Raw genomic sequence first — 25,312 nt, forward strand, 5'->3', positions numbered from 1 at the left:
AACTTACCTAGTCAAGCCGTTAAGATTTCGTTATGTAAACAAGCCGAGTCAAGCTTGGATATTATTGAACTTTACTCGACTCCAAAACTTTAAAACTAAGTTCAACTTCATTCGAGAACTCGCGAGTCAAGCCGTTAAGATTTCGTTATGTAAACACGCGCACGTCTCAACAACTAAAAAAAAATGTTCACCGATTGAAAGGAAGTGAAAGTTCACTATCTGAGTATTTGATTTAATGTTAAATTAACAGAACCATCGGAGGAAAAATAAATAATTAAAATTAAATAAATTATATATTTAAATAATTTAAATTTAAGGTAAATTATATATTTACTATTTAACTATTACTTTGGTTCCGTACAATATTATTTAAAAATACATAAATAAATAATTTAAAATTAATATTATTTCAAATAAATAAATAATATGATTTTAATAAATAAAAAATATATTTAAAAATAGTTTCATAATATTATAAAAAAACTTTTAGAATAATTTAATATAAATTTTATAAATACATAAAAGTTGAATGGCTAAATTTTCAATCATTAATTTAAAATTTCACACATTCGAATTTTATAATAATCAGAAAATAGTGATTTTGCGGTGATATTATTATATAAGTTAAATACAAAGTATGATAAAATTAATATAAATGACTAACTTAAGTGCATTGCATTTCATGTAAGAGACTTAGGTTTAATTCATGCTAAGAGCAAGAATAGTTTTTTTTTTTAATTTTATCCTCATTATTGGTGACATGTGTCACCATTTAATTGGTTGAATAAAATTAATTAAAAAATACTTATAGAGAAATAGAAAAATGACGTGGAAAAAAATTGACATATCATTCTACATCACATTATTGTTAATGGTCTTGGAAAAAAATAAAATTTAGGTACTAAAACAAAATAAAAATGATAGTGTAGGTATTAAACATACAATTTATCCTTTTAATGTTTACTTAATAAGAACAATTTAACTAATGACACCTTGTTTACCGTAGACTTATCCCTATAATGCCTCTCTTTATATTTTTCAATTAAATTTCTATTCTAATAAATACAAGTAAAAATCTTTTTTATATCGGTATAACCGTATATGATCAAACTAGGTCGAGTGCGAGTTTTAGTTCTAAAATTCAAGTCAAATTTGGAATTGATTTAAATCTCTCTAAATCCGAGTCAAATTATTTGTCAGGTGAAAAAAATATTATATTCGAATTAAATTTAAAACAATTAAAAAAAATTAATCTGATCCAATCCATTATTATCTCTGATTATCATTACGTTTCATCTTATATTGTGCTTTTATTTTTTGTTAGTAAGAAACTGGAGTGTTTTATAAAAATAAAAATATTTATAAAATTAAGAGGGATATTTTATATTTGTTAGGGACCATTTTATACAAATTTATTATATTTATATATGCAAAATGAATGGATAGTTACATGACATCAATTTTATATTTTATTTACTTAATAAACACTGACCGTGTAGTGGGATTCGATCCGATCCAAGTTCTTTCACTTTCAGTCGTTCAGTCAAAATATTTTGGGTAAATTATGTATTTAACACTTAAACTATCAATTTTAGTATTTCAACTTTTAAATTTTTTAAAACCATACCTAACATTAGTTTTTATTTTATTTTAATACATGCAGTTAAAAACTTAACGCGGTTAGTACCTAAATGATCAGTTTTGGTCTGCTTTAATACCTAAACTTTCAATCTTTTCAAATCTTAACGTTGAATTTTGAATAGGGTACTAAAATGAAACACAAACTAAAATTTATGTGTGATTTTGAAAAAAATTAAAATCTTAGGTACTAAAATAGACTAAAATTGATAATTTATATACTAAATATGTAATTTACCCAAATATTTTAGACATCACTTTTGTATTTACACTTTTACTCCCTCCGCTCCTCACGCTCCTCCTGCAAAGGACAAAACAAGCAACTCAATTTTACTACAATGATCTTTTAGATATAAAGTTTTGAAAGTTATAAAACAATTATTACATTTCTCAAATTATTATAAGATAGTCCCTATATATTATAAAATATGACCAACTTTGAAAGATTTAATGATCATTTTGTAATAGTGCAATAAAGTTTTAGTGAATGATTTCATAAAATTTGATAAAGTTTTATTATACCTTCAGAGATGACCTCTAGAGACCTCCAAATCTCTTTCAAATCAAACTCGTTGAAACTGTCAGTACTTTGTTAATCAAGGTCCCCATATATACTATTTTGTCTACCAGAGCCTCCAACAAGCATACATCATTATAATATAAGCTTTCTAATCAATTATAGTATATCAATAACACCTTTAACAAGTCTATGTGACTTACCAGAACATTATACAAGGTTTGATAACATACATGTCTTGTCCATTAACCTATAAATAATCATAATGATCCTATGGGTTACGAATGACACACACTAAAGGTCACTATAAGTACTTTCAACTGATATTGGAAAACGAGTTGAAATCTTTCACTGTCTACATCTAACTCTCATCTTTTTTATTATGACCAATTACCTCTTACAAAAAAACACAGTCAATGACCACCCTCTCGTCAGCTGCTACTCTCTACCAAAATCAGAAGGGGTGAACCGCAAACATCTGACAAGATAAATTTCTTCCCATCAATAAGTTTAATGACTACGTTGTGATCGTTCGATAAATATAATGATCATTTTATAACTTTCAACTTAGACTAATGACCATTTATGTACTTTTCCCAAGTTAAAAACAAGCCGCTCATCTTTAGATCTGGACCAATCAAACTTAAATATATTCCCACTTCTTTAAGTTTTTAACATGTTTTTTCTTTCCAATTAAGAAGCTTTAACAAAACAATTCGGATTCCATTCTTCTTCCACCATCCAATCATTGAAAATAACTGATAACTAAAAACCCAATTTTTCTTTTTCATCTTTCATTCTGGGATTTGTCAAAAAATGTCCCCTTTTTGTGTTTCAGCAATTCCAGCTATCCCACTGTTGACTTTTTTAACCTAATCTCTTGCATGGAGTCCAAGCCTTCATAATTACTAGACCGATTTTTCTTCCTGTTTTTGGGTTCTATTTTATACAGTACAATACCTGGTTTTTTCTTTGAAGTTTTGATCTTGGGTTCATCAGATTTTGTTCCTAGTGAGCTCCTTGAAATGGTTGAGCAAGCTGTTTCCTAGGGTTGTTTTTAGAAAATAATTTCTGGGTTTTTTTTTTTTAAAAAAAAAATCGATTCCTAAATTTAGATCTTTAGCTGGTTTGAGTTGTTTCTTGTGCTTTTTGAGGCATTGGACATCTAAGCTATTTTCTCTGTTACGTATATTGTACTTTTGCCAATTTAAGACGTTTCTTAAATAGAAAAGTGGATCCTTTTAAGTATTTCCCTTTTTTTATAGATAATTATTATCATTCATTCCTCTGTCAATTCTCTCTCTCTCTCTGTTTTTCCCGGAAAATCTCTTTTGCCCTTGCTGTGTTCTCAAGGCAAAGAGAAGTGTTCTTTACTTCTTTTATTGCTACTGTGTTCACTTTGATTTTTTGAAGAACAAGAATGTTGATTGCTACTGAAACAGAGCAAATCACATTGCCTTTGAATGATGTTAAGGAGTCTTTAGCATCATCTTCTCCGGTGGGATCAAATCCTGATTCCTTTAATGGGTTGCCTCCGGTATCGGATTTACCGGATTCTCCGTCGCTTTCCACCAGTTTTTGTGATGTCAATGTGGTTCCTGAGCATGAAAAATCCCAGCTTAAGCAGTGCATACAGAAATTGCAAGGTAGGAATTTGAGCTTTTTGAAATAGTTTGTTCGTATTGAGTTAATTGTGTTGGTTGATGACATTTGCTTCTTGTAGGAGAAATTGATGAATTGAGATCAATGCAAAGGTCAGTAGATGAGAAAAGAAGAGAAATGTTGAATAAAATGTTAGACATCAAAGGTAAATTAACTTCTTCGTGTTGTTGTCGACTGGTCGTCGACGTTGTCCTCTTAAGAACATGATTTAAAGGATTGGTTTTCGATTTGCAGGCACCATACGAGTATTCTGTCGAGTAAGGCCTTTCCTTTGGACAGGCAAGAGAATAACCCCGGAACCTGTTTTGAGTGAACTCGATCGGGTTGTCGTTAGATCATGTGGGAGTAAAAAAGAGTTTGGATTCGATAAAGTTTTCCATCAAGAAGCTAATCAAGGTTAGTGCTGGATTTTACTCGGTTTTCCCTCGAATTCGGTAACATATTAAGAGGATTTCCATTGATATTTTCTTGAAATCCTTGTAGAAGATGTATTTGTTGAGGTTGAACCAATCCTTAGATCTGCACTTGATGGGCACAATGTATGCGTTTTTGCCTATGGTCAAACTGGTACTGGGAAGACTTTTACAATGGTCTGTAATTCGAGAATTTTGCTCGAGTTATTCTTGCATTTATGAGAATTAATCTGATGAATTCGGACGTCTGTTCAGGATGGCACGATGGATCAACCGGGAATCATTCCTCGAGCTTTAAAAGAGCTTTTCCAGCAAGTGTCTTCTGACAAGTCATCTTCTTTTACTTTTTCTATGAGTATGTTGGAGGTTTACTTGGGGAATCTAAGAGATCTACTAGCTTCAAAGCCCGCTTCACGAGCAATCGAGACCATAGCCAAATGGTAATAGTCTTTTTCTCCCCTAACACCCTAACTATAGATCACAAATCAAAATTTCGAGGCCATTCATTAGAGAGCTTACCATGGTTTGGCTAACTCCACTACAGTAATCTAAACATTCAAACAGATCCAAAGGGGTCAGTAGAAATTGAGGGTCTGACACAGGTTGAAATACCAGATTTTGCAAAGCAAGATGGTGGTACGCAAAGGGAAGGCGAGCTCGGTCGACATCGTGGACCAATGTGAACGAGACATCCAGCAGGTCACACTGGTGGGTTCCCCAGTTGATTTCAATGTTAAATTTTCTTGAAGGATTGATTTGGTTTGTCAATTATCAGTTTGGCTTCTTTATATATCTAGCTTAATAAGGATCGTCATTTCTCGACGGGGAGATGCTCCGGATGCTAAACCGAAAGTAAGCAAATTATGGATGATTGATCTCGGAGGGAGCGAACGATTACTCAAAACTGGAGCCACCGGACATACCCTTGATGAAGGAAGGGCCATAAATCTTTCACTTTCTGCTTTAGGTGATGTTATTGCAGCTCTAAGAAGGAAGAGGGGACATGTGCCTTACAGGCAAGTTCTCGGTTTTGAATCCGGACATGTTCTTGGAATGTTTGCAAGAACTACTTAGGTACCTTAAAATATAGAAATTTTCTTTCATTTCCCATGATATTTTATTTCCTTTTGGTTGCAGAAATAGCAAGCTAACTCAAATCCTCAAAGATTCCCTAGGTAACATTATCACATGCTTTGCCTTCCATTGTAGGGATTTTCAATGCTTTAGAAACTTTGCATTGGGATATTATTAGAAGGGTTTATACAGTTTGATGTTATGTTGAAAAACTTTGTGACTCGTATATCCAATTCGTTTAGGTGTCGGTTCGAAAGTTTTGATGCTCGTTCACATAAGTCCGTGTCATGACGATCTCGAGGAAACCATATGTTCTTTGAGCTTTGCAAAGAGGGCCAAAGCAGTTGATTCCAATAGAAGACTGCCAGAGGTACCATAACAGAATTTGCTGAAAGCTTTTTGATAGTACATTCTTTTGATTGTTACTGATAAAACTATGATCGTTTAGGACTTGAAGAAGCTAAGAGAAAAAAGGATATCGGAGCTCGAAGAGAACATGAGGGAAGCCGAAGAAGGATGTCGAAAACTCGCAAATCAAATAAGTAAGGCCGGTTTCTTATTAAGCGAAAACCAAAAACTTTATGCAACTGCTTATGGGATACCAGACAAGAGTGTGGAAAAGAATCCCGAAAACGGTCAAGATGCAAAAATTCAAGTTGTTGAAACACCTAGAGTAACTAAGAAACCAATTCAACAAAGTATTCATCGGTCCCTCCCTCGGTTCATGACGTCTACTGTGGCTAGTCGAGAAAGGCAAATTGCAGCGGAAAGAGATATCATCACAAGGGCAAGAACCTTGAGACCAGGAACCAGAACTTCAATGCAGGTCCCGGGTTTTCAATCCCTTAGCTTTTCGGACAATCGTATTCAATCACTTTTACGACACTCAACAAAGAGTTCCCGGTTCAAAGACACGAATGGTCAAGCCATAGAGAGTCCGAAATGCAACGAATTGGCACCCTCGAAGCTGACTTCGTCACCAAGAAGCAAGGTGGTCGCATCATCTGATCCCAACCTAAGAGTTAAACTTGGCCATCATAGGAGAAGGATGTCTGATTTTGTCTAACAATTAACAGTTAAAACTGAAACGTGTGGGATGCTATTTTTTTTTATCTTTTGATTTGATTCTATTGCTTTTCATGTTTTTGACAGGAAAAAAAAGAGGGTTTGTGAGTGAGGTGTTCCACCACCATATATTTTTATATTAAGGGTGGTTTGAAGGGTTGTGGGAAGGATCTGTAAATTAGTAAAATATTATTTACAAGATCCCTGTATGTATTGAAATGGTTTGTTTTAATATTTTGAGCTTTACTGCTAAACAATTGATTAATGTTTAATATACGAGGAAAGTAGCCTTGATTCCTGCCTTGTTTTAATCCATATTTGCAGAGGAAAAGTCTCATTTACTTTACTGTTCCCAATGGCGTGCTCTGCACGTATAAATCATCTCTAAGAAGGCTAATGGCTTGCTCTGCACGTATAAATCATCTCTAAGATTCGGCCAAAAGGAGTTGCTTGCGACAGCCACCGACAGTTTAAGAGAAGAAATGTACCGAGCAATGTGCCTAAACAGTCTCGCTCTATGTTTACTTAAACAAATTTGCCTCGTCGGTGATGGACGGTTTATCCATTTTAGTTTGAGCGGAAAATCACGTTAATGATATAACGATACCAATGTTTCTTGTTGTTTCTTGTTAGAGAGATTAAAACATAAGACAAAAGATAAAGAGTAAAAAAAAAAGAAAAAGAAATGGAGAGGAGATGATTTCACCTATCAACCTAGTTCTTTTAAAAAAAGGAAAATGATCGTTGAAATGCCTTTGTTATTGAACAAAATCGAATCGTTATATTTCCCGTCATATGTCCTAGATCAAATCATTTTATGACATTACTTTAACCAATTAGATAAGTGTTATACATCCAAAGATATTCGCCAAAAATAATATCTTCGTCCACGACTCATCCAATGTCATATACTTTCCAAATGGTTACAATCTCACTATTAAATCTCTAACAGTCTCACGTGATTTATCGAAGTTAAATCTGCTCCAACTAGACAACAATTAAAATCATCTTTGTTAAAGTAAAATTTACAAATAGACACCGCTATCATAGGACTCACACCGGCCACCGCCTTATAATCAATATATTTATACTATGACCAATAGAAAGAAAGAGGGAGTCGAACCCCGAAACCACGAAATCAAATTTGTTTCCGTCGACACTTTTGGTCTACTCCATATCTCTCGATTTTTTTCTCTCATCAAATATAAGCGTTTATAAGAACTGATTATATTTGAACAAAAGTTAGAAGTATTGGTTCTTCATCCTTTGTTGGTTAAGGCCAAGAGCCCAACCATGGTTCAACTATCTCTTTCTAAATCTGACGTTGCTTAATCTGATTGGACCTTAACAATATATGGGCCCGGTTACCTGGTAGTGTCTCGTCTCATCAAGAGGTCACAGTTTTGATGTGATAAAAACTTTCTTTTTTTCAATTTCTTTTTACAATAACTTCGTTTCAAAGAGTAGCAATTGGAAAAGCAAGTCATTTTGATATTAAAAAAGAGTCATTTTTTCACATTTTCTCATCACTTCTCAATTACACCCTCTTCTTCTGAAGAAATCTCTAGAGCAGCAATTTCTCACTCAAAACTCCCACTTTTAAGTGTTCTTTAGCATAGATTGCTTGTTTAGTAAACTGGGTTTTTTCTTAGACATAAAGTTCCCAAATTTCATCCCCTTTTGTTTCGACTTCGCTGTTTTTTTTTCAATCAAAGGTGAGTACTGTACTACTTTTCATTCCCTTTTGCTTTATTTTAGATATGAATTCTTCCATGTTTAATTTTGTTATATTTATGATTATGTCCATTTTGTTTTGTCAACGATGGAATCTTGTGTGCAGGGCAGTGGCAGGGTTTTCGGTCCCTGTACAAATTCTTACAAAGACCTTATTTTTTTTTTATATATTCGATTTCGGGCAATAATAGTGACTATTTTTTAGATATATCGTGATATATCTATAGCGTTTTATTAATAAAACCGCAATAATAATGACATTTTTTTAACAAACATCGCGATATATTTATAACATTTTATCAATAAAGCCGCAATAATAGTGACGTTTATTGAAAAAACACCACTATATATATATTTTTTTGGGCCCTCGCGTAGTTCGCGCCGCCCCAACCACGACCATGCTTGTGTGTGTAGAATTTTTCATTTTTTTAATTTGTATAAAAAATATTATTCCTGCTTGGCACGACTTGTATTTTCACCTTTTAGAACATCTTGTAGCATTGATGAAACTTGGAATAGCATCTGTAACATTATACTTGTTTGATCGTTTTTTATGATGCATGAAAGAATTGTAATGGCTAAATACCTTACTTGAATTAGGTTAACAATGTAGGAATTGCTGCAAATTCTGCTTAAATCAGGTTTAGATATATGATTATATATATATACATCTTCTCATTTGCTTTAGTAGTTTTTGTTCATAGGCCTACACTGTGATATCGTGCTTCATTGCCCGAATTATGTTTCCTTTCAAGGGACTGCAGATTAATGTTTGTAGCCGAAGTAATGTCGATAGTCTTGCGTCGTGATAGATAATGATCTTCGTTGCTTAGGGTACTAAGACCCTTGGTTTTAAAAGGCGTGCCCCGGGTGCGCCTAGGCGCGAGGCGTGCCCGAAGATGGCGTCTACCTGGGATGAGGTGAGGCGAGATACAAGAGGCGTGCGCATCTAGGTTTTAGGCGTCGTGCTTTTACGCTATTCGAATTTTTTCTAAAGATATTAATAGGAAGTACAACATATTAAAAAAGAAAGAAGAAGATAAAAAAAAATTATAGTAGTAAGAAAGGAAGAAGACGGATGAAGAAGACTAACACATTTTCTCATTTCATAACTCTAATGGATGTCTCTTGTTCCCATATGTAATGGGGTAAGGGGAGGTAAGATAGTAGGTTGCCTCCAATACTAGGTTGAGAGCAGCTTCCGTAAGAGACCTCCAAATTATGAAATGACCTCTATGGGACTCGATCCTACGATCTCAAGATTAACCCTAATATTTAACCAATTAATAAGCCCAACCCTATAGCCCAAATTTATAGTACAACTCTAGTGTTTATTTATTTATTTGTAACAAACCATTATCACTTCTTCCACTCTTTGTATGCTTTTAACCTAAAGTATATGTTTTTTTAGAAATTTAGTTATTTAATAATACATAATTAATTTTATTTTTTAAAATAATAAAATATTAAGTTAAATATTAATTACTTAATAAATTTTATTAAATATAAAATATTATTTTTTTATAATTATTAAAAATTTTAAATTGATAATAAAATAAATTTGTATCATTTAAAAAAAATGAAATAATAGTTTTAAATATTAAAAAAAATTAGTATAAATCAATAACTGTGTAGATTTTGGTGAAAGCGGATTAAAATGTGTTTATAGAAATAAATAAAATGATAGTTTTAAATATTAAAACCTTTAAGTATAAATCAATACATTGTAGACAAGTATTTTAGCGGATGTTTGAATCAAAGAATGTAGAATTCCCATGAGAATGAAATCTACATTTTCATGTTTGGTTGGCCGGGAATCTCATTCCCGGTAATGTTTTATTACCAATAGTAGATTTTTTGGAGTATATTACCGAGAATGTCATTACCTTCATTTCCTTAGGTATTGTAAGATTACTGACATTTTGGACTAAAATGTCTTTAAATTTTTTTTCAAAAATATCATTCTTCTGTCATTGAATAATAAAAATTATACGAAGGTTAAATTACAAATTTATCCTTAAACTATTTTAGATTTACAAAAAAATCTATAATTTAAATCTTATATGAAGTTCAGGGTTAAAATAAAATTTTACCCTTTCATTAAACCTTTTTATATTTTCAATTTTGTAAAAAAATATATAAATTTTATGAATTTAATTTTTTTTAAAGAAAATATATAAATATTTTTCAACTTGTTAAAAAAACAAATATATAATAAGGACAATTTGGTCAAATATACATTTCAATAATATTTTATTCCTTTGATGCTAAACCAACCAAACACAAAATACAACATTCTCAGTAATCCTATTCCCTGATAATGTTACATTCCCACTGGTAATCTTACATTCCGTGAACCAAACACACCCTAGGAGTTAATTGGTGGGTAATGAGTATAAATATACTCATACAATTAATTTATAAACTTTTTTAGCATAGATATGTTTATAATATTGTTTTAAGTGTAAAACATGTTCCATAACTAATTTATAGGGTTTTTTTGGTATAAAAGTGTGCCTCGCCTAAGAAAGGCGTGCGCCTGCGCCTTGCGCTCCAGGGTCCTTTTACGCCTAAGTACGCCTTGCGCCTTTTAAAACCAAGCTAAGACCAGGATTGTGATTAAGTAGAATATGGATGTTGTAATCTTGTGTGTATATAAATTTTTGTTATGGTAATGAGGTTTACAATGTGTTGTGTTTGATGCTTGTCATCATCTTTGCTAGCATCAAAATCCATTAGTGATGAGTTCGGGTTGGGATGATGAATGCTCGGTCATAAGTGATAAAGAGAAGATCGGATTTATTGATTTTGCCGATGATAAGTCCGTGCAAAGTTATGACATAAATGAAGGGGGGACCGGTTATTATCTCAGTTCCCTTTCCTTTCAGTCAAGGGAAGCCTCAATCCATTCTTGTTGGACAAACTTCGAAGTGGCCGATTGCGTTAGAGAACCCCACTGATGAGCCAGTAGAACTATGGGGAGTGAGGATATTCTGCTCAAATCCGGCAGATTCATTTACTTTGTCTCTAATGGAACCACCTTCAGCCGATTCAAAGTCGGAAAATAGGCAAGGGTTTTTAGAGGGATACTCTCTCGAGGATTGAGTGCTTCAATCCCGACAGACTCTTACCATTTGGCTCTCTTGTAAACCGAATGACATGGGTTTGCACACAACTGTAGTACACTTCGATGTAGATGATAATAGGATGGAACGAGTAGTCTTTCTATTGGCTGAAAATAACGTCTCCCAGTCTCTGGCTTCTACTATGCCTTATAGGAGAGCTATAAGAAGAAGAAACCAATTTGCCGTTGATGAGTATGTGGTTTCCTCGCGCCCAGCTAAGCCAACAAAACGAGGATACAGATGCAAGATTGCTGAATATCCGATCCCGAAAAATATCAGGGACCTAATAGAGAATAAGCATATGCCTGATATTCTTGCAGAAGGTTTGACAAAGGAGAATTATGCTGCTTTCTTCAGTACATTGCTTGTAATGGAAGAACTGCATTTAGAGGTAGCTACTAATGGTTGATTTATCGAAGATGGAAATGTTATGTGGTCCTTTTTTATGTTGATTTTTAACTTCATTGCAGGAAGAAATGAGGACTCATAACATGGAATGTGTCATGATGAGGACGAAAGGACGGCAATTTGTATCTCTTGAGGTCCCTGGATTAGCTGAGAGGAGGCCTTCACTCGTACATGGTGATTTTATTTTTGCGAAGATTGCCTCCGACAATTCAGATTCTCGCGTATATCAGGTAGGCTATTTCTTCCAACAGAAAACATTGAATCCAGAGAAGCATTTGCACGTCTGAGCGTTTCAATACCATCGGGAAACTTTGATTGATGATGCATGTTTAAACTTGTTTTAGGATGCTAATTTTTCCGTGTTCACTGTTATCGTTATTGCATTATCTGATCTGAACTTTAGTGGATTCCTTTTGGGGATGTTTCAGGGCTACATCTATCGTGTCGAGGCTGATGAGGTGCTCTTGAAATTTGCTGATGAATTTCACACCCTTCACAGGGACAGAAACTTATACAATGTTCACTTTACATATAACCGGGTTGCCATGAGGAGGTTGTACCAAGCTATTGAAGCAGCACAGTCTTTACAAGACAATCTTCTATTTCCATCGGAATCGACCAAAAGGATGTTGGTTAGAAGTGCTCCGATTGTGCCTTGTACCGGTTCTCTGAACGAGGAACAGATGCATTCAGTCGATAAGATGCTTGCAAAGGAGCTCCTCCCTATGTGATCTATGGCCCTCCTGGCACCGGTAAAACCAAGACTTTGGTTGAAGTAATTCTACAGATATATACGAGAAGCAAAAATGGTCAGATTCTTGTATGTGCAGCTTCAAATAGTGCTGCAGATCACATATTAGAGAGACTTATCAGTAACGAGGACGCGGAGGTTAAAGAGAGCAAATATTTAGGCTAAACGCCACTAGTCGCTCCTGTGAGGATGTTCCACCTGACCATATCCGCTTTACCTACTTTGAACAGTCCGTTTTCAAGTGTCCACCACTCGAAGCTCTCAAGCGTTATAGAATCATCTTATCAACTTATACAAGTTCGACATTTTCTCCCACCTTTTCCTTGGTGAGGCCGGCCAAGCTTCGGAACCAGAAAGAATGGTTCCTATAGCTAACTTTAGCCGAAGGGAAACAGTTGTTGTCCTTGCTGGAGATCCAAAGCAGCTTGGTCCTGTGATATTCTCGAAAGATGCCGAGTCTCTTGGACTGGGAAAATCCTATCTCAAAAGGCTTTTCGAGTGTGAAGCCTACTGCAACGAAGATAGCAATTTCGTAACGAAGTTGGTTAGGAATTACCGTTGTCATCCGGCAATTCTAGATCTCCCTTCAAGGCTTTTCTACAGAGGCGAGTTGATTGCATGTAAAGAAGATGATTCTTCCTCGATAATGTCAAATGTCGATTTCTTTCCAAATAAGGAATTTCCAGTTCTATTCTTCGGCATTCAAAGATGTGATGAGAGAGAAGGCAATAATCCATCATGGTTTAACCGAATCGAAGCAAGCAAAGTTGTTGACATCATCAATAAGTTAAGAGCAATCACCGGTCTAAACGAGTTGGATATTGGAGTAATAACACCGTACCGCCAGCAGGTCCTCAAGACCAAGAAAGTGCTCGAAACCTGGGACTTGGTAGATGTAAAAGTTGGCAGTGTTGAACAATTTCAAGGCCAAGAAAGGGAGGTCATTATTGCATCTACGGTAAGATCGACAGTCAAACATAATGATTTCGATAGAATTTACTGTCTGGGTTTTCTCAGTAATCCGAAAAGGTTCAACGTTGCGATCACTCGGGCTAAATCGTTGCTCGTCATTGTCGGAAATCCACACATCGTTTGCAAGGTATAAAATACATACACCCCCACCCCCATTATTCAAGCTTGGATTTTCATCTTCATGGAAATACTTGATCTCTCGATGTTGAAATTTGCAGGATCCTTGCTGAGAAACTCTTATGGCATTGTCACAAAACAACTCGTATCAGGGGGTGCCCTCCACTGGAAAGGATGGACGAAGGATTCGAAGAACCGTTTCCCGGGACTGGCATAAGTAATGAAGTAGAAGAAGATCCAAGTTGGGATGAAGGGACATGGAATTGTTAGTATGAAGCAGAAGCTAGTCTCAAATATGTTGCTAGGACTTTCATCTTCCTCTTGAATAACATGTAACCAGACATAGATAAACCTTACAAATACTTGGGGAAGCTTAGAAGGAATGAAAATAACGATATCAGATGCATAATCGTATTTTTACATTTACATCCGAGTTCGAGTAACACAACTAATATGGTTCCTTCTATGCATTGTGTCGATATCGTATTGCAGTTCCGTTACGATGTGAGCGCTACATTGCATTAGGACTACGAATTCGAATCCTTGTTTACATGTTCTCTTAAATTATCAAAAAAGAATTTACTTTTTTTCCCTCAATACTGTTCATTTTGTTAACAATAAAAATGACTAAATATAGATACAGCACAAAAACAACCACATTAAATTTAGTCAACTTAATCAAATTTTAAAAGATAATCTCCATGCAAACACAAAGGTTAACAAAATCCACCCTTTTAATCTTCCTTTAGAATACCCTTTTTTTTTGTAACGGGGACAATACAATCAAACCAATAGCTGTTTTCTAACATTGAAGACGACTAGGAGGAGAAGAAGAGAGGAATGACAAGCTCGGGAATAAAGGCGATTATAATAGTATCGCTGATAAGCTTGACGGAGCACGGCGCAGTCGTGACGGCGGCCGATTGTATGGAGGACTGCATCGATTCATGTGGTTCAGGGTTTGGTGTCACGTCAAGTGTGAATGGAGGTGTCTTAGATCCACCACTGCTAGCTTCTTTGGCCCTTTAAACTCTAGAAAGACTCATGCTCCAGGTATATTTACATTATCATTTCTCGTGTAATTTCAAACATTTAAATGATCGGTATTTTTACAGGAATAATGCATGAGAGAGAAAAAAGAAAAATGCAGTATAGCCTTATAGGAGAAATTTTTTTGCAATCCAAAATGATTGTCACAGTGGATGTCGAACTCGTCATTCCAACAAGATGAATATTAGTAAAAATTATTATTTAAAAGAATTCATCATTTCAAAAAGATGAGCTTCCGGGAAATTTTCGACTCGTTGACTAAAAGACCAAATTATCACATATCTTATTTATATGAATTTTGATATAATTTTAGAGAACATTATGTGGATGCAGGTTCTGTAACTTCTCCTAAGCCTTCATCTTCTCCTCCTCCACAGCCTGATGGATCAGGAAAGAAGATAACGCCCGCCATTAGTTAATTGCAATAAGTTTATAACTTGATATGTATAAATGATTATACAATTGAATGTGTAATATATGTAACCTAATTTTTTTTTCTTTAAAAAAAGACAAATAAAAACGATTTCATGCTCTACAAGCAACATTCCAAGATATTAAGATAATTATGTTGAGAACATATCTTATGCTTAGAACAAAAAACACTATGATGGATTTAAGATTGAATCGAGTTGCATAGGGATGAAGACGATGATGATAGTAATGAATAATGATGATGAGCATGAAAGGGTTACAAGGGACTGCGTCGATTCGTGTGGTTCAAGATTTTGGTGTGATGCCAAATGTGAACTGGAGCTACTGCTGCCGGTCGATACCATGTGGGCATAGTTTACGGAAACAATGTGTATCATGTCTGCTGTGAGAGGCTAACGCCTTCTGATTTAGACACACAGCCGTAATGACCAGAATAAGATAACTCACAAACAAAAACGACCTTAAATGTAATTTACCCAATTTTGAAAGATAATCAATATGACAAGAAAAAGCTAATAAAAAGTATGCTCTTAAATTTCCCGTTATAATAAACATGAAAATATACATATTGGCAACAACACAGCCAAAGCAATAGCTTTCCAACATCGACGACAAGACGATGAAGACAGGTTTCCGATTACGAAAAGGAAAGAAATGGCAAATGCCGGAATGAAGACGATGCCGGTGGTGAGAACGATAGGGCATTCAGCATTCGGAGACTGGTCGATTGGACAAGGATTGCAATAATTTGTATAATTATTTATGAGTAGATGACCATTTCAAGACCATCTATAATAGGAATTCCAGAAAAGAGAAAGGCTTCCTCTGAGCCAAACTATTATTAGAGTACAAGATAGAGCACACCAAAAACAACAACAAAAAGAAAATGTGAAAAGGAAACTATTATTCATCAAAAACACATAATAATTGAATGAACCCTAAAAACATCATTTTGCACCTTGGCCTTCTTCTGCTGCAGCTTCAAAGGTCTCACCAGGTACAAGATCCGGTACCTCCTCGTCATCCTCCTCTTCAGCAATGGCTGCATGAGTACCAGTTGCAGCTGCCGGTCCCTGCTTCTTGAATTGCTCTGCCAATTTCCTCAAGTTGTCCAAGTTATCCGGCCCTACAACAAGTATTTTGAATCAGGGTCAACAGCTAGCTGATATCATCACTTTATAATCACAAAAAGAAAAGCATGTACCTAATTGGTTTATGATTCCGGGGAGAATATCCTGCAATTCTGGAATAGGGGGGAAACACACATGTCAGACCAACAAAGCTAAAAATTAGCAGAAAAGGTGTCTTTGATGACTTTGGAGTTAAAATAGCAAATTCTTCAAAGGGTAAATAGAAGTAAGATTTTATCAACTATGAGAGGGTTCAAAATTAATAGATGTAGCATACTCTTTGTCTGAGGGGAACCACTAACAACCCAGGTGTTGGCAGCAACAGAAGCCTGAACTGAAATATAGATAAGACCATCATAAGTTAGTTTAATATAGGCATAATGTCAAAAGATAACGTTAGAATAAATAATCACTTTGGCCACCCAACTTTCATTTTGGAGCAAAAAAATCCCTTCGTAAATGAAAATCGTAGTTAACAAGTGATTAAACACCAAAATAGGCATAATGTAATTTTTTTTAATAAAAAGAGGCCTCATTAAAAACTCCCTTCATAACCGTCAAACTACAAAAGAAACTTAATGGACATTGGAAGGAGAAAAAGAGTGCCTAAAATTTTATTAATTAAATACCAACAACAATACAAGAACAGTACAACACAATCAGCCAGAAAACACCTCTACACAACACTAACCAACAACATAACCTAAACAACCTTAGCCACTCCCTAACTTAGCCAATTCATCAGATTCATAACTGGCTACACGCTTAATATGTCTAACAATGAAACCCCTATTTAACACAATACTAACAATTTCTTTCACAATAGCCTCAAACAAAGGAGTACAAGATCCAGGATTTCTAATCCACTCTACAGCTACTAAGCAATCGGACTCGACAATGAGTCTACCCTTTGTATCACTTCCAGACTCCATGAACAGCTCCAATCCCCTTTTGATAGCCAATAATTCAGCCAAAATTGGAGGACCTGTACCAATATTTTCAGAGAAAGATCCCAGCACCACACCATTCTCGTCCTTTAACATCCCACCAATACCCCCTTTTTGCCAATGACAATCCATTGCCCCATCCACATTGACTTTGAAAAATCCAGGAGGAGACTATCGAAAAAGATCAAAGACCCCCTCTTTGAAGACAACCCAACATTTGCTAACGTTGAGGTCCACCATCAAGCTATCCACCGAAAGTCATATTTTGGAACTTAGACAGGAACCAAGCTGCCACCCTGTATCTAATTAAAAAACATAGAAAACAATATCTAACTTCCCTTTATTAAAAACAATTTCATTCCTCATCTTCCAAATTGACCAATATATTGCCCCTAGAATAGAAGTCCAAAAAGTCGAGTATGGCACCAGCTCAAACCAGGCTGACATTAATGAAGCAGGACTTTCTGGGATAACAAAAGAAATATTCCACATTCTCAAGAAGCTCATCCATATCCCCCACAATACATTACATGACAAACAAGTGGTACACAGTTTCAGGATACATATCACACAGTGGGCAAGATTGGACCATGACTCCAGGCACCCCTCTCTTAATTAACTCCATTTTAACTGCCACACGAAGGATTCCACCCGGGGTGGAGCAACCCCTAGCTAAACACTCCTCGACTAAAAAAAACTGACAACCGACTTATCAAACTTTGTCGAACGCAAGACTTCACTGAAAAACTTCCACATCCCCTTTCCCTGTCCAAACATAGTTATCCTCCAACCCATTCGAGAAATGGAAATTACTTAACAAAGAATTAAGTTCAATCCATTGTTCCATCTCTCATTTTGCAAGGTTTCTTCTCATTTGGATATCCCAAAACCAACCAGAGGCACACTTCTTCCTAAAATCCACGATCATCCTATCCTTATTAGTCGATAAAATGAAAAAGCAAGGAAAGCGAAATTTCAGTGGCACACCATCCAACCAAGCATCGTGGCAGAACGAGATAGAATCACCATTGCCTACTCTGAGATGAAGGTTCCCCCTAAAACAGTCCCCAAACTCGTCACTAGAAAAGCGATTTCTAACTATCCCTTTCCAAATCCAAGAAGCTCTTGACGAGACCAAATTATCCAAAGCAAATGATCTTGGGTTTAGATTGTTAACACAAGAGGAATATAGACCTTACTCACCTCTCCATGGCGTTTGAACAACTCCCATAAAGCTCTTCTACTGACTCTTCTGCTAAGATTATCGACGAAAACAGACCAGGTTGCTCCAGCGGGGAGCAAACCGACTTTTGGACTCCTAAACTCTCTCATTTTCTTTTTGGTCCCTCCAAGAACCTTTAAAATTGGGATTAGTTTTATTCAACAGGTAAGCAATAATTAAAATATTCTACACTCTAGTCTATCTGCCCCTAAAATGTAATGTTTGGGAGCCAAACTGCTCCCAAAAAAAATAAGGGTCAAAGTGACTATTTTTTTTTTGACAAAGCCAAAGCGACTATTTTTTTGACAAAGCCAAAGTGACTATTTATTCAAACGTTATGGGCCTTTTTGCCTTAAAATGAAACGTTGAAAGCCAAAATGCTCCAACAAAAGAATAAGGGCCAAAGTGACTGTTTACTCGAACATTAAGGGTATTTTTTGGCATTATGCCTTTAATATACCGTGAAAATTGAAAAACCTTTGAGAAAACTATAGGTAAAAAGTCCACTGGAATAAAGCTTAAATGTACCTTTTGGATTAAGAAACTGGATAACAACATCATCCTTGAATATGTTAACTTCCTCAATTGTAGGAATAGCATTCACTCCTATTCTCTTGAGGGTGCTCTGCAACCGTTTGTCGTCGGTTGTTGTTGTCTTGTGGATTGCCTTCTTCTTTCTGTTGAAGTCAAGATTATAATTAATATGCAAACTATATATTAGAGACATCAAAATTCAAAATCAACATGGGAATCTCTAAAATGATCAGGATATTACGACGAGAAAATGTAAAATTGACACTCATCAATAAAAATATTAACAAACAAATGATCTTTTAAATTTTCTATGATCAATTTTTAATTAAAAACTTTGAAATTTGAGGGGAAAAAGAACTCATACAACCCAAGACTCGAAATCTGAAATCATCATATGATTCATATCCCAGATTATTCAAGGACAATTCCTTATGTACTTGAGATACAAAGTAAAATTAAGGGTCCATTTGGATCTCAAGTAGAAGGCAACTTCGGAAAGATACTGGAGGTGACTTCCAAAGTCGATTTCAATTCAAGATTGAATACCTTTTATATGAAAGGAGAAAAATGTTGATTAATTTCTCTACAATTAAAGTATTAAACTGTGCAATGTTGGAGTGAGCTGAGCATTCAGTATTCACATTTATGCAATTCAAAGTTGCATCTTTGAAGACATGACAGCAACTCCTTCCCTGAGTTTATATTTTTATACCGATATTAAGGTTAACATAAAAATGCATCATGGAGTCAACAATCAATGTCCCCTTCTGTCCCCACCAAACGAAGCCAGATCACACTGATCAAAACACTCGGATGCTCTTCTTGTTCATGAAATCACATCATTAAAACTAATGTAATGCCTGTTAATCCCTCTACAATCCCAGATCTTTCTACAATCCAAGACACAGTTCATAGCCACTCCAAAAACTCCTACAGCTATACGATATACAAATATATTTCTTCATATTTTTTCATATGTGAAATATATACATCATGCAGAGTTGAGGGATAAAATTCAAACTTGAAAACCAATCCAAATTATTACAAATTTTGAACTATTCGAGTTCTATTTTATAACTCAACTCAGATTGGAAATTTTTTTGTTGAGTCAAATCAAGTTGAGCTTTTCAGGTCGAGTGGAGTCGAAAAGTTCGATTTTTTCTAGTCGAGCTTTTCTCACCAGCTCGAAAAATCCCAAAAATCTACACACTATAGCTAACCTACAAAGGAAGATTCAAACCAGGAACATACCTCCTCATGCTACCCTTCCCACCAGTGCGAACCGCACCAGCCATTTTCGTGAGCCTCTCCACATTCATCTAAACAGAAAATCAACAACAGGGTTTAGGGTTAAAAGTGCGATAAATCGATGCCCGAAATACACAGAAAACAAAGAGAGAATTGAGGCAACAAGGTGATCAAAATCACAAAAATAAACAAATTAAACAATCAACCACTAAAAGTGAGGGCATTTCTAGACTTAATAGTTTCCCCCAAAACAAAAACGATTTGATCGAAATTAAAACAACAGAAACAGAAGAAAGCAAATGCAAGATGATAGAGAGAAACGGAGAAGGAAGATAGTGTACCTTTACAATGTGTTTGAACGGAGGCAAGCAGAGAGAAAGTAAAGTAAAAGACTGGCTTTTTGCAACTATTTTTTTTCCTGTGGTAAGATAAGATGCCTTTGTTTTCTCTCTATCCAATGTCGGGGAAACATAGGAGGAAGGAAAGGTAAATTCCTTTTTAAATAATAAAATACATAAATATTTTCTAATTTTTATATTATTTATTAGATTTTTTATTTTGTTTTAGATTAATTTTAGTTGTAAAAGAATATTTACTTTTCTTTATAGTTTAATAAAATAATATTTATTAGATTTTTTTTGCTAATTTTTTTTTTGTTAAAAAAATCATCTTTATTTTATTTATGTTCTTTAAGTATTAGTAATACAAGTATCAAAATAGATATTTCAAAACTTAACTTACAATATAATAAGAAAACAAAAAGTGAAAAAATAGAAATTTTATGTTAAATATATTTTAATAATTATATTTTTATTAAAATAATATTAAAATATTATATTAATATGAAATACATAAAATAACATTAATTTTAGTACTTAGGCTTTGAAGTGAAAATTTTAAAAATAACTTAAAAAATCAGATCGTAAATTATTTTTCAAAAAATATAAAAGAAAAAAAGTAAAATCAATTATAGATCTACAGTAAAACAAACAAAACCTCAATTAAAAACTTTGTTCGATTGTCCTTTGTTTGACATAAAATTCATAAAAACATATTGAGATGAAAGTTCTTTTTTTAATTAAGTAGAGAAATAATATACAATATAAGTATCATTGATCACTCAATCGATTAAGACATTGCAGGAAAGATTATCTCCAACTCTAAAAGTTATTATTTTCATATATTTTAAAGATAAATTATACATTTAATCATTTAATTATAGGTTTTGATTATTCTCTCTCTCTCTCTCTACCCAAAAAATCCAAAATAACAATAAATTTTTACAACTAGATTTGTGTAACTAAACACATAATTAAGAATTTAAGATATTTTTTATAATCATTAACAAAAAAAATTAGTCATTTAAGATCTTACACGAACCATACAAGAAAAATGTGAAACTTTATTCCAACCAAACTCGAACAATAGGTAGATATGAACAATTTTTTATTGCTACAACAAACAAATCATAACAAATGATTTAATTATTGAAATACCATCGGCAAACGTAATCAAAACCAAATATCGTGAGGAAAATATCTACAAGCGTATGTAGTGTATCCAAATCCAATTCGATAATTCAAAACAGATAATATTAGTATGATAATAAATGAGTGTTATCTTAATCGGTCACGACGACGTCAAATCAAAACATGAGAAAAAATAAATGACAATAATGGTCAAATGAATAAAAAAGAAAACTGAAAATGTGCCAAAAAATAAATAAAATATGTCATAAAGACAAAAAGAATCATTTAATAAAAAAATATTAAAAACAAAAGAAAGACAAAAAAATGTGAGATAAAAAAATAAAAAAAATAAATATCAATAACAACAATCAAAACTAACGTTGATGTTGCTGGCTACCAATCAAATACGAAAAAAAAATGAGCAAACAATGGTTTAGAGAAGAGAAAGAAATTAAGAAGATTTCAATATCAAATAGTCGATAGTCATATTTAAATATATATTTCTTTGTATATAAGAACAACAATTCATTTACTACTGAACTCACTTAATTCGTGTTTTATATCTTAACTTAAATTCATATATTAACTTTAAAAATATATATTATCTTTTCACTTAACTTATTACGTATATTTTGTTCTTATCTTAACTTAAAATATATATTTTATTTTTATCTTGAAAATATATTTTATTATTATTTTATAACATATGTCATATTATCACTTTAGACATATGACATATGTAACGTGATAAATTATATGCATGTGATAATATCACATCATCACTTATTCACTAAGATATATAAGACGTGTTACCTTAACAACAAACATTATCAAATGACATTTTTCATCTAATCAAAGGTCGTTTTGACTCAAAGTAAAATGTTATTCAAATCAAAATTATTATTATTTTCTTAAAACATTATTACAATCGAATCCACCAAAAATATTTATCGGGCTAAAAAGGTTTCAATAAGAATGGAATATTCAGATCCGAAAAGGTTAGAAATGGATTTGAGATGAATAGTGCAAGAGAGTACTTCCTTAAAGTCTGACGAAACGAAGGTTCCATCTTTCCCGGGAAAATAGTGAGAGGAGAGAGAGACAATGACATCAACAGCTGCAACACCGCCTTACCCGAGTGCGGCCAGGATCGCCGATTTCCTGTGCTTCCCACAATACACGGCCTCTCTCAAATGTAAGTTGATTCTCTTAAATCTTGGACTCCACTAACAAAATCTCTATTTTCCCCTTATCTCATCAAATAATTCGTTATTGATTAATTTGAATCATTAGTTAGGTATTAGAGAAATAGAAATGAGAAAAAAAAAGGCCCCCCTAAACTAGTTGGGGGGACTGCTCGCTTTGGCAACAGTTAAAGGGGGTTCAACAATGGCTTCTAAATGCAGAATGTATACAATTGATCGAGGAAACTTGTAAAAAAATTACCAGGATCGTTCTTCTCCTTTCAGTCGAGCTATTTCGAGTTTCGCTCCTGCTTACTGCTTTAACCGAAAACTAGTACTAGTAGCAGTAGCAATTCAACAACGACTAAAAGCCCCGGGTTAAATTGTCTTCGCCTTCTGAATGTATAACAGAGTTGGTGATACCATACCATTTTTCACTAAAAAACAGGGATTAAAGTAGAACTTCCCTTTTTCTGTTGAGGATTGGAGTGAGGCTTTCTTCTTAGTCTTGGATGATTGGGAAGACTGGATGCCGATCACCGCTTTCCTGCGGTAACCTGAGACTAATCGCTTTAGAGCATGAACAACAAGAGCTGCAATTATCCCTCGCTTTCTCAGAAGCAAGAAAAGAAGGAACTCATTCTTAGCTAGAAGAGCAAGCAGCCTTCCACTTACTGTGCTTTCAAGTGTGAACTTGAAGGCCAGAGTAGTAATGGAGTTTCTAGAAAAAGGGATCTAGTTGGAGTTTGAGTTGCAGAGCAATTTGTGGAGAACTAAGGAAAGAAAGTGAGAGAGAGTTCTTTTAGAATAGCGGATTACCAACCCTTTTTTCATCTCCCCTTTTGGCAGTGCATTCGCTTCTTTCTCCTGATATGTAAGATTTTAGTCCATAACAATGGTTGTATATGAGATTCCGAGTACATAGACCTCAAGTAGGAATTTAACCTACGACCTTAGCTCCGACCACCCTACCACTGAGCTACTTCAATCTTTCTCATTTTAGCTAGCTATAAATCCTATCTATCTTGTAGACTTGTACCATTGGAGGTCTATATAAGAGGAGTTCGAACACTGTGAAACAGATTCAGAAAGGACTATACTGAGAATGATAGAAGCTACGATGACCCAAAGACCCTTTAACCTATCCTGATTCTTAAATTCTAGCGGGTCAAATATCGGAGGTTCTGGAAAGATTTCTTTTGCTATACTATAAAGAGGTTCCCTGCATTAGAACTTCTGGTTGCAGAGTGATAAAAATAGCACTTGGGATTACTAGATCTTTACCTACGATAGAGGGGAGAAAAGAGGGAGTCACAAGCTTACAAATTTGATGCTCGAACCTATGACATCTAGGAATGAAAACCATGCCTTTAACCACTGAGGTAACTTGATTTGTGCACCTTGGTTTTACGTGATAATGTTTGTTACCTATTGATGAGTAGGTTGGTTGCTCTAATATAGTATTTGTAACTTATTGGATCACTTTCACACATGGAACAAGGAAGAAAAATTATGGTGCTTCAAAGCAAATATGATTATTTGTTATCCTTAACCAGTTCCCATCAATTTCATAACCTTTTTCATTTGAAATAGAAATATTTTTATCAAATTTGGCCAAAATTTTAATCTACAACTGTTGATCTTCAGGTCTGGAAGAATACGGCTCCGACAAGAGTAAATGCCAAGAACAAGAAAAAGGAGGTATTCCTTTTCTCTCTCATTTTTATCCCCATTTGGTTTGCCAATAGCTTTTATCTTTGCATGCTTGAGCAAGCTGCAAATGGCTACAATGCATTGAACATCACAATTATTCTTTTTTTCTTGCATTTGCCAGAGGGAAGCTCATTTGGAACGTAACAAGAGTCGGTCTTTTTTCTGCTGAAATCCCTCTTGAGATTTTCTTCCATGTTCATGAAGGTGAAGTTATGAGTTAATAGGGTTAACTGATACTAGACTCAGAATCTGTATATCGGGAGACCATTTTATGGAGCATTGAAATATTTTAGGGATGTTTTCTGTTTGTGTGGAATAATAACGACTGTGTTCAACTCAGCTATGGTATACATCTTGAGTTTCCGTTGAAGTAGAGTGTGCAAAGTATTCCGAATCGTTTCTTTAGTTTCTTCCCTTACTTCCAAATGAAGAACCATTCTTATTCAGATGGATAACAATTGATTTCCGATATGCATCGATAACAGCATTGGCCAAGTTTTTTATTCAGTATCTTGCAAACCATCTTTCTGATGTCTCTTTGATATGCTTTCGTTGCCTTTGAAATCAACGTCTTTTAACCTTTTGGAATAGTGATGCCTTTGAAATCAATGTCTTCCAACGCTTATCACAAATGTTGCAGGGGGGTATAGGCGTAATGTCTCTTAATGACCATTGTGAGCTGCCAAGTTGGGAAACAAATATTAAAGCATACAAATCAACGATCAATGCTGAGCTTGTTTTATTAACATACCGTCTTCATGTTTCTAAGCTTATTAGCATCTGGAAGGCCGTCTTTACAAGTTTAAAGCAGCTCAGCACCACCACGAACCGTACAATCTCTGCATCTGAGGTCCATGAAACTGTAGTAGCAGTGGTTTCATAACCAGAAAAACCGCTATGAACCTAC

At 34.4% G+C, this 25,312-nt stretch overlaps 2 protein-coding genes, 1 long non-coding RNA gene and 1 pseudogene across 3 annotated transcripts; 3 read left to right on the forward strand and 1 right to left on the reverse strand.

Moving 5' to 3' along the window:
• The first annotated feature begins 3,257 nt into the window (after positions 1 to 3,257).
• LOC120185128 (kinesin-like protein KIN-14U) lies at positions 3,258 to 6,623 on the forward strand. Its single transcript, XM_039189427.1, is given in 11 exon segments — positions 3,258 to 3,801; positions 3,879 to 3,962; positions 4,052 to 4,213; positions 4,301 to 4,407; positions 4,486 to 4,670; positions 4,775 to 4,848; positions 4,851 to 4,938; positions 5,028 to 5,246; positions 5,368 to 5,405; positions 5,547 to 5,674; positions 5,753 to 6,623. Coding segments are annotated over 11 exon segments (1,929 nt in total). The 5' UTR covers positions 3,258 to 3,575; the 3' UTR covers positions 6,371 to 6,623.
• A 4,203-nt stretch (positions 6,624 to 10,826) lies between these two features.
• LOC120185119 lies at positions 10,827 to 13,578 on the forward strand (annotated as a pseudogene).
• Positions 13,579 to 15,766: 2,188 nt separating this feature from the next.
• On the reverse strand, positions 15,767 to 20,493 carry LOC120184856 (nascent polypeptide-associated complex subunit beta-like). Its single transcript, XM_039189227.1, has 6 exons — positions 20,381 to 20,493; positions 20,043 to 20,110; positions 18,786 to 18,934; positions 16,366 to 16,422; positions 16,163 to 16,201; positions 15,767 to 16,084 (listed from the first exon to the last, which is right to left on the reverse strand). Exons 2-6 carry the CDS (start codon positions 20,108 to 20,110, stop codon positions 15,906 to 15,908), a joined length of 492 nt encoding a protein of 163 aa, XP_039045158.1. The 5' UTR covers positions 20,381 to 20,493; the 3' UTR covers positions 15,767 to 15,905.
• Positions 20,494 to 22,495: 2,002 nt separating this feature from the next.
• Positions 22,496 to 24,775, forward strand: LOC120185015. Its single transcript, XR_005522086.1, has 3 exons — positions 22,496 to 22,703; positions 24,340 to 24,393; positions 24,527 to 24,775. It is a non-coding gene; the product is annotated as an uncharacterized LOC120185015 (long non-coding RNA).
• The last annotated feature ends 537 nt before the right edge of the window (positions 24,776 to 25,312 follow it).

The sequence above is a fragment of the Hibiscus syriacus genome, unplaced genomic scaffold, assembly GCF_006381635.1.
Source record: "Hibiscus syriacus cultivar Baekdansim isolate YM2019G1 unplaced genomic scaffold, ASM638163v2 tig00003973_pilon, whole genome shotgun sequence".
In the NCBI taxonomy this organism is placed as follows: Eukaryota; Viridiplantae; Streptophyta; class Magnoliopsida; order Malvales; family Malvaceae; genus Hibiscus; species Hibiscus syriacus.

Bases quoted from the DNA above. Each gene is read 5' to 3' on its own strand.
- LOC120184856 (XM_039189227.1), bottom strand. From the start codon at position 20,110: ATGAATGTGGAGAGGCTCACGAAAATGGCTGGTGCGGTTCGCACTGGT. The intron at 18,935-20,042 runs GTATGTTCCTGG...TGACTTCAACAG, and splicing joins GGGAAGGGTAGCATGAGGAG to AAAGAAGAAGGCAATCCACA. The intron at 16,423-18,785 runs GTACATTTAAGC...TCTATATTTCAG, and splicing joins CCAGTTTCTTAATCCAAAAG to TTCAGGCTTCTGTTGCTGCC.